The sequence below is a fragment of the Notothenia rossii genome (genome assembly GCF_949606895.1).
Source record: "Notothenia rossii genome assembly, chromosome: 5".
Lineage (NCBI taxonomy): Eukaryota > Metazoa > Chordata > Actinopteri > Perciformes > Nototheniidae > Notothenia > Notothenia rossii.
In genome coordinates this window covers 79,414,579-79,424,438 of record NC_136903.1, presented here as the reverse complement: position 1 = coordinate 79,424,438, position 9,860 = coordinate 79,414,579, and the positions used below count along the sequence as shown (strand labels likewise).

The 9,860-nt window shown below is 39.4% G+C and overlaps 1 protein-coding gene across 1 annotated transcript; it reads right to left on the bottom strand.

Moving 5' to 3' along the window:
* Window positions 1–525: 525 nt before the first annotated feature.
* ube2j2 (ubiquitin-conjugating enzyme E2, J2) lies at window positions 526–9,539 on the bottom strand. The gene is made up of 7 exons (XM_079680721.1): window positions 9,381–9,539; window positions 4,957–5,087; window positions 3,147–3,187; window positions 2,886–2,988; window positions 2,634–2,772; window positions 2,463–2,543; window positions 526–2,373 (listed from the first exon to the last, which is right to left on the bottom strand). Exons 2-7 carry the CDS (start codon window positions 5,085–5,087, stop codon window positions 2,083–2,085), a joined length of 786 nt encoding a protein of 261 aa, XP_079536847.1. The 5' UTR covers window positions 9,381–9,539; the 3' UTR covers window positions 526–2,082.
* Window positions 9,540–9,860: the final 321 nt, after the last annotated feature.

Sequence of the window (9,860 nt, the reverse complement as noted above, 5' to 3'; positions counted from 1 at the left end):
CCTTCTAATACTTTTTACTCCACTACCTTTTTGTAATAGATTATGTTCCTTGCTATTTTGCATTTTTAGATTATTTTTACAAAATATGAACTCATAAATGATGATATATTATAGCTTAAACTACTGAGCAGTACAAAATAAAAACAACCAAACCGCACCTTTACAAGGTGCAACTGAATCGATCGACATTTTTGCATTTACATGATCACTTACAACACACTCTTCACTATTTAGCTTACTGTATTTAATTGTAATATGTCCATATTTAATTTCTCCTGCATTACTTGCACATTGATCTTGCACTATTTTAGTTCTACTCTGTTTCTTCTTGCACTTTTTTGTATTGTTTTATTCTTGTGTTGAAAGGTGCTATATAAACCCTGTCATTTTGTACTTTTACTTGAGTAACATTTTAAATGCAGAACTTCTACTTGTATGTCAACACTGTAGTACTGCTACTTTGACTCCAGTTATATACTCTCTTAATCACTGATGATTTTTCACAGAAACGGATCAAAAGGAAGGTTTTCTAAAATGCCCCGCCAAGCAGGGTAATTTATTTGCATTTACTATGAAAACATACAATGTCACACAAGATTAACTGAAGCATGGAAATTTGGGCATTTGCTTTATAATCACACAAACACTCCCATCATCATCATCAACTTCATCAGGTTGTCTTTTTTTAAGATGGCGCCAAGAGAAAAGAGCAATAGAAAGGCAAATCTTCCACTTCCAGATCATTGTTCTGTCGGATCATCCGATATACAGTAGAACCATCTTTACTAAATGCAATGCACAACAGGAAATGATCAGCAATTATGTGAGCCTAGGCCATGGCCTCTGTGTGTGTGTGTGTGTGTGTGTGTGTGTGTGTGTGTTAGCCCGCACCTAGCAAAGACACTGAACATTTCCTTGGCGCCATGACAGACAAGCCAAGGCCATATCTATAAATAAGAGAAGAAAAACACGAAGAAAAATTATCAAAAAGAAAATAATACTCAGAAACAAAAGGGTGGTTCTCTCCATGTGTCTCTTTAATTGGACCTATATAGAATGGCGCTATACTGGTCAGCTAAGCCAATTAAAAAAAAAAAAAAAGGTTCTTGTTTATTTATTCTGTGCAGGCTCTGGGGTCACTGCTTGGCTCATAGGTTGACAGGAGAAAACTGAATCAGACTCTGAACATGGATCAGTGGCTCTCTCACGGACTGAGACGCCAACTTTGATGCTTTTTATGTATTTAAAGAGGACAGAAATGGAGATATAAAGACACTTGTCAATACTGTTTCCATTTTATGGATGATTGGAGTTCTATCTGGAGTTCAACACATTCGTATTGAAGAAAAAAAACCTCTGTGTATGATTTTCATGTTAAACCAGATATGTAGCTGGAGGTAGAGAAACCGGTTCTTACGGTGCAACCGCACAAAACTGAAACCTGTCAAATGGAAAGGTGTTGAATAATAAAACGGATTACAGAGCCACATGCCGTGTCAAATAAACTGGTTGCAGTTTATTTGGGATAATTGATACAACCTCATAACTGCTCTTTGTGGAACTCCTTTCTTCCCATGACTGAAAACATTTGTCTCTGGAACAGATTCAAGTCATGACCTGAGGAGTCTATGAGCTGATGGGTGGTTATCAGATTAAAGTGGCGTAGTTAATTAAGAAACAATCTGTATCTGTAAAGTTACAGAACAAGTGGTGCGCCTAGCATGTGACTTCACCTCTACACTCATCCACAACCCATGAGCCAAGTTGATCGTGACACAAACCACTGAAGCACAGATCGGATCACAACCGTTTAAATAAGCCCCTCCAGTCCCCCGGGCCATACTAACACGCCCCCCCCCCCACCTCCTCCCCCCTGCTCTCAATCCTTCCTGGGTGGGTCGGCTTTGAGTTCCCATTTTCCAAAGTCCATGGTGGTGGTGGTGTTGGTGGTCATGGAGGAGTTTACCCCAGGACTGAACATCCCTCCCCCTTGCGGTGTGTTTGTCGAATGTGTAGTCCACTTGCTGGCTCGCCTGCAGGGGTGGGGGGGGGGAGCGCCACCCCCCCCCACACAGGCTCCTCTCACTCCTGGGCTATGCTCCGCAGCACGTACTTGACCGTGTAGGCGAACGCCGCGAAGCCTACGATCACAAACAGGTTGGCCAGAGCTCCACCTAGAAGTCCATGGTTGCGATTGGCCTGCTGCAGGCCAGGGGCGGGGATGGCGCCCCCGAGGGGAACGGGACCTCCGTTGAGGGCGGGGAGGCCGTAGTGGGCGTGCTGAGGGTCGCCGTCGGGAACCACGTCGGGTAAGGGGAGGGGCTGAGTGCGGGCGCTTAACTCCTCCTGCGCCTTCTGCTTCTGCTTCATCTCCTGATGCATGGAAGGAGAGAAATTAGAGAATTAGCAGCACGAAAAACAAAGAAAAAAGATGGAGAAATTTGAAATGAGCTCATACGTACATCGACTACATCGGGAAACAGCTCACAGAACACTTTGTCCTTGAGGTTGAAGGCCAGGCTTTGGGCTGACAGCTGTCTTTTCTGGAAGGAAATGGTAAAATGATATATGATAAATAACAGGAGGTTTACCCCCATGTGCTGCATTTATTTGAGTCATGGGTTGGCACTCACTGTGTAGTCAGAGGTCTCGATGCTGCCGAGGGTGGGGCCTTTCTCCACCATGAAGCTGAGCAGACCGGTGAGGATGGTGGAGACGGACCACGCCGGGTTCCACGTGTCTGGATGGAAGTCTGTGATGGACAAACATAACCTGTGGAGGAAACAGGTACAGTTAGAGTAAAAGAGATAAGTGGCAAACCAGAGTCATTTTCTAAAGCTCTTTAAATCCTTAAACAATTGATAAATAATAAACCGTTTTCTTACCTTGTATTACACTTAAACCTCCCATTTGGTGTTATCATGTAGATACTTGGTGGTTTAAAAGGAAATTCCCGAGGGAAAATGAGTTTTCCGTGATAATAACCTCCTGAAAGAAAAGGATGACATCATTTAGATCATTCAGAATCCGTCCCACAAAGGTGACACGATTCCTCCGACATTAAGTAATAAATTAAAACAATGATCAGCGTGAGTGTACTGTCAATAATCCACCAATTATCATATCAAACTGCCAGTAGGTGTTACCTTCATAGGGAGTTTTCTCCGGGCCTCTGACGACATAGTGCCTGGAAAAGAAAGGAGAAATTCCTGTCAGTGATTGCTACGCTTCCAAAATTAAAAAAAAAGTAGGTTTGAATTCCAAAGATTTGACGGTTAATTCTCCTGAATAAATCTGTTCGCAAGGACCTTGAATTAAACTCTACTGACGGTTGGCCCTATTGATTATTTCTGTTTACATTAACAGTCACATTGACGAGCGTCCAGTGGGTCTGGTGGTTAATATCATGAGGCTGCAATATCCTAAGTACCTTGATATAGATTTTAGGATCTGCAGTCTAGCTGTTCAGCAGAAATTGAGATTAAATAAATGCGTTTTCTGCTTTAAAAACATGAAACAGAAACAGCAGAAGAAGTGTTCTTTTATTTCTACATGTAGGGGACAAACAAGGCTATTGATATATTTTTTTATTCCAAAACATGTCAATTCTATGATAAATGACTATTGTTAAATGTATGTGTTCTTAGCTATGTTCAGCGATAATTAACAATAACCAGTATTTTTATCTGCATCAAGTAAATTGTTTGGTATAAAAAGAGAAAATACCTGAACACGACCAAAACACTTTTCCCACAGAAATGTTTAAATAAAAATGTGATGACTGACAGAAACGTCAAACATAAATTAGGCTTCAAAATAAGAATCCTAAGTAAACGGTGTTATCTTTATGTACATATCAATTTTTTTATATTTCAAACAATTTATTATTGGTTTAAGCTCAAAGACTTGCAAACGTCCCTAGCTGCGGAGGTGTATTGAGGGTGCGGCTAGCATTTCAGAAAAAGAAAGAAAAGAAACCAAAAGATAAGCGTAATGATGAGTGATTGAAGTCACACATAGATTATACCTTATTGTTTATCAGATTTTCCCGCTAAAAGCATGCACTACTTTTTCCCTGGAAGAGGAAAAGTGCAGATATGACTTTTCATGACCTGACTAAATGTTTAACTTTGGCTTACTACATCTTTAGGATTTCTTCATCCTCTTTCTCTGGGATTTGCGCCTCCAGCCCAATACAGGTGTTTGAAAGTATCAAAGAAAACATCTATTTAAAAAACATTGATGCCAACATGGACCAATGGACCATGCCCCAGCAACACATGATCAACCATTTCTATTTGAAGTACTTCCTGCTCTAATCGTTTGCATCACACACTTGGCAGTGTGACCTGCCAGCACAGTCTGCAGAGGCATGTTTCTGTTGTTACGCAACACTCAGAGACATCTAGACATGCAGCTAGATCAAACTGAAAGCTGTGGTAACTCGTGTAGAGCAAGCTTCAACAAAGTAGCATCCTGTAAATCCTCCAGTGACCCTTCAGGTTTATAATGGGAGACCTCGGTAAACTACGTCCCCACACCCAAAAGTCACCTTCATATCGTCAATCTTTCAGTTTGTGTACAGACAGAGAGATCGAAATACCGTTTCCCAAAAATCCCGAAAGCAAAAATACAAATATATATACAAACATGTATAACATATGTATATCCTACCCACCCTAGATGCATAATCGTATGTTACGCTAATTTAATCAACAAAAGAACATAAATAGTTCAAGTTTAAGTGTTTGATACGTTGCAGATATTTAAACCTACATTTTTTAATCTGTAATTTAGATGATTGACACATTTCCCTGGATAAAAAGTTACATAACTAGGGACCGCAGGCCAGATTCAAACTTTACTGATAACATTAAAACATTTGCAAGTTAGGGCATTGAAATACATTGCCTCTGTGATTTCTGGCTTTGAGCCTTGCCGCGATGGAGACCTTACCATTCTAGGATGTTGGAGGGGAGAGGTTCTGCACAGATGTAAGGCACGGGGTCTTTCTTTATCCTGAGGTAATCCTGCTTGAGTCGCTGAGTGGCTGTGGTTGGAGCTCTCTTATTCCCGTTGTTGTTCATCTGATGATTAAGGAGACAAGAGAGTTACTGTGATAGTGATACACAGGCACCAACATCAGGTTATTTCCCCTTAAAATGCTTGGTAAAAGTGCAGTCTTCCCTTGCTGCTGAAATGTAAACTCCAACTGCAGCCTTTTAGACAGTGAATTGCTGTTTATGCATTTCACTGGCGGCACATTGTGTATGATGCTGAGGGCCGTATTCAATAAACTCACATTTGTCTAGTGATTCTTCAAAATGCATAGAATAAATAAAGCATACAGTATGACTGAATGTGGATTTCTGAATAGTGATCTTTTTATATTACTGTTATACCTCATTCACACCAACGCAACTCCTTTCAAGCTCCAAGCTAGAGCTTTTCAGGTTCAGAACCGGTTCTTCGGTTTAGCTCCGGCTCTTTTCACACCGCCCAGAGTCCGACTGGTAATGCGTCATTGCGTCATCGTTTGCGTCATGACGTAACCGTTTGCGTGCCTGCTTCATAAAGCCAAACCGCACGGGTAAAATCAGTTGCATTCATTTCTTATGGCTCTATCTGCAGCTTTTCCGGAGTCATTTCTGTGGTTTACTTTAGACTATATTCTTATAAAAAAAGTGTTATTGTGTCAATAATGTTTTTTTTTAAAACACAACTGCTTCCGAGGTCGGTCTCATTTCTTAAGGTGGACTGAACCATGAGTGTGGAGTAACGTTGTATCTTTCATTTAAATGAACTGTAACCTGCACCCAGGTATGTAACAGCTGTTCTCAAATGAACACGTGAACTAAAGTTGAATATTTATAGTTTTATAATGAGTTATAATGAGAGGTGATCAACGTGAATGCTCAGGTTCCACCTTAACACGCAGACACGTTGCTTCACCATGAGCAGAAACCTTTATATATACAGTCTATGGCAGAAACTCTGAAACTCTTGTTAAGTTTCTCCATCGTTGTGTACAAACTGGATAAAACGCGGGCTTTTTGTTGTTGTTCAGGAGTTGATCCTGCCCCTGCCCCCGTCTCGACGTAAGCCTGAAGTGTACGGTGCTTTTGCTCTGGCCGGACACATTTTTGGTGCTTGAAACGAACCGGATTCCAGAGCTAAGAGGCTGCTCCGCTACGGTGTGAACACAAAAACCCGGTGCTTTTCAAGCTCCAGCTCCGAACCGGCCCCGAAACACCGTTGGTGTGAATGACGTATTACACAGGTATAGGTATGCAACAACATTGGTATCATTTCCAGCAATGACTGTGTGCAACATATATACATTCTGGTGGTGATCAATCCTATTGGCTGCCGGAAACCTGCAAAATGAAGATTGCAAAAAATGTTTGTAGTTTTAAAATGGAGCAGATGAGAAAACGTAACTGTCGATGGAGATTGGTGGGTGCTTTTTTGGTAGATATGTTCAAACTGAACCGTGGGAATCAGGGCTTATATTACCACAGGATTGCTCCTAACGAAAACTGGTGACAGCCAGAACTGTGGATTATGTAGATTGCATAACTGTTACTGAATTTAAATATGATCCCTGAAGACAACGAATAAGATTACTTTTAAATGTATTTTAATCCAATCGAGTTCAACTAATGACTGATATAGATAACACATTAACTGGAAGATAAATTAATAAATCTTTAAAATACCAACAAAGAGTTTGCAGCTGTTGCTGACAGAGTTTGACCCATAGTCAAAGGTCCCCTCCTAATTCTGCCCTACACTCCCAAAAGGGGAGGGACCTGAAAGGACAGCTAAATGCACAGCAGTCCATTTTCACCAGGCCCAACAACAAGAGCAAGGCTGCTACCATAGCATCTTATCGTGTCAGTCACGTTCTTGCCAAACACATGAAGTCTTTCAAAGACGGCGAAGTTGTGAAAGAAGCATTCCTGGAGGCTGCCGACACACTTTTGGGGGACAGTACAAAATAACAGTAGCATTTCAACAGGTTTTTGATATAATAAAAACTCAAGTTAGATACCGTTATTAATTAGCTGTAAGTTTTAGTTTGTTTGAACTTATTCATTATAATTGTTGTACAAAATGGTATAAGAATGCAAACTTAAATTGATTATAGTCTATTATCAATTCAGGTTAAGAAACTAGCGTTGCTTGCATCCTATTTTAAAAAAGGCATTTTTTTTTATACTCTACTCAAATGCAACAAAAAAACCCTTCTACTAATTTTGTCTTTTTTTATTGCACTTTGGCAGCAGATTCCTGTGTAGCTTCAGATCTGAGTTGTCTTATTAGTAAGCCTAATTTATACTTTTGTAGCAACACTATTTTTATATAATGGCAAAGAAAGGGTTCAGAGTCTTTTTTTCCTGTGTCATATGTGGCAGCACTGTTCAATGTTTCTTGAAGACATTACCCACTGTAGTATGTGACGTGTGAACAAACTCCAACTCTGTATCAACAACACTGTTGTGTAACTTCAGTTAAATACTTGTATGTGTGTAGATTAGAAAGAGGTAAGATAAAGGATCTGCAGTATTTTATGAAGTATTCATCGTACAAAGGTCTGTTTTATACAAGTAGAAGTGTGTATTCACCTGGTAGTAGGCTGTCAGTAATGGCTACTCCTCTCTATTTGGACTGGTAGATCTCGGCAGACTGGCAACTTTAAAAGTAGCTCTCGGTTAAAAAAAGGATGGGCACCCCTGCTCTACAGAGATACAAATGTATCTTGTCATGATAGATAGACAAGAAGCTAAATCCTTTATTCCAGAAGTTTCTTTTGCCTGTTCTCCATAAATGTAATTTATTGAGCTTAGCTGTTGATTATTGTAACAAAATCTGGTTTCAGCTGGTTGGAAGTTTAACTACAGCAAATTACATTTAAAGAGATTCTTCAGTGATTGATTTTTAGAATAATAGTCTGCAAAGTAAAAAGACACAGATTGATTTAATCGGTTGCCAATTTATTCACTCATGTTATTGAACTTTAACTTGTCTAACTACTACTTTGGCTTTTGCTCTGCTTTTTTATTTTCAACTACATCAGATATTAACATTATTTTACATTTGTGTTTAATGTGTCTATTCAACATTACCTTGTATTTCTACAGCATTAGTTTATTTGTAACCATTGCGTAAACTGCCTGATTGATGTATGATGCTAACTTGCTATACCATCAAAAGTTAAAATATGTCAAATCTAAATGTACAAAGTACTACCTTTGTTAGACCATATTGCTACATGTACGAGGTACACAGATTTGTTTTCAATGTACTTTTAGCAGAGGTGGAAGAAGTACTCTCACATCTAGTACTGTTTAGTAAAAGTATAAGTACCGGGGTGTATAAATACTCTGTTACAAGTAAGAGTCCTGCATTGCAAATATAAATCAAGTAAAAGTACAAAAGTATTGGCATTCATATAAAGTACAAAAGTACTCATTATGCAGCTTGGTCCATTTTCTTGTAATACACAATATATGTTTTGATTCTAATTATGTATCACCGCTGTTAACTTGGAGCTTATTCTAATTACTCTGTACACTAAAGAATAGCTTGTGGATTTACCTCAGGTGTTATTAAATTCTTATTTTGATTATTTGATATCATTAATCCCAATCTGAAAAGTAAATAAAAGAAAACAATAAATGTAGTGGAGTAAAATAACACTATAAACCTCTGATTTGTAGTGGGGTAGAAGAACAAAGTAGCAAAACATGTCAATACTCAAGTAAAGTACTAGTATCTAAACATTGTACTTAAGTATTGTACTTAGTACATTCACTTAGTGAGTTTACACCTCTGCTTTCAGCTGCCCATTGAACTGAAGAAAACATATCTAACTGCACCACTGTCATGTGGCTGTCAGCTGACACTACAACACTAATAAGAGGTGGCTTCACTGTAAAGGTTAAATAATGTCAGCCTCACCTCCTACTAAACAGCAGACTCCTGATCGTTAACGCAGTTTATGATAGCAGAGGCTAATCCTCCACTGGATCAAGCTAGGCTACTGTTAAATCTCCGGCTAACCGAGAAGCTCGAGTGACGTTACTCAACCACCGACTGTAAACAAACAACGCAGTGACATAATATGTGACTGCCGTTTTTTATATATCACATAGTGTCAAACGTGTCAGGTTAACTTGAAACAACGACTTAGATAAAGCTAGCCGGGACAACTGGTGAGAAGTCATGTCTGTGTGTAATGTGTTGGCTAACTACGGCTAGCTAATGTAGGCCAGAGCTATGTGTAGCTAGCGTTAGCAGCGGCTAGCACGGACAGTTTGGTAACACACATGAACCCGACATCTCTAACATTTAAAAACGATGTTCTACTGACATACCTCTCCAGAGAGTCCAGTGGAAATATGATGTCGTGGCTGGACACGAAATAAGGCTGTTGTTTCTGTTGTCAAACCCCAAACCGATAAGACGATGACACCATAACACCGCTTTAGCTATGATCGCCAGCAGGAGGAAAATGACGCTTCCGGTTTCCTTCTTCATTTGTGTGTGTGTATCGCGGTAGAAAAAACAATATAGAAAGTGCATTACTGTCACCAGATGGAGTATTATGGAGGTGGAAGAAGTGCTCAGATTAGTTGCTTCAGTGAAAGTAGAAATACGGCAGTGTAAACAAAAAACTGAAGTGGGAGAAGTACTATTAGTAGTAATAGTACTATTGTAACATTTGCGTAAAAGTATTAATAGACTGTCGGAATAGCCTGTTACAATTAAAAGTTATGCAATCCAAATGTTACTCAAGTAAAAGTACAAAAGTATTAGCATCAAAATATACTTAAAGTACTATAAGTAAAAGTACT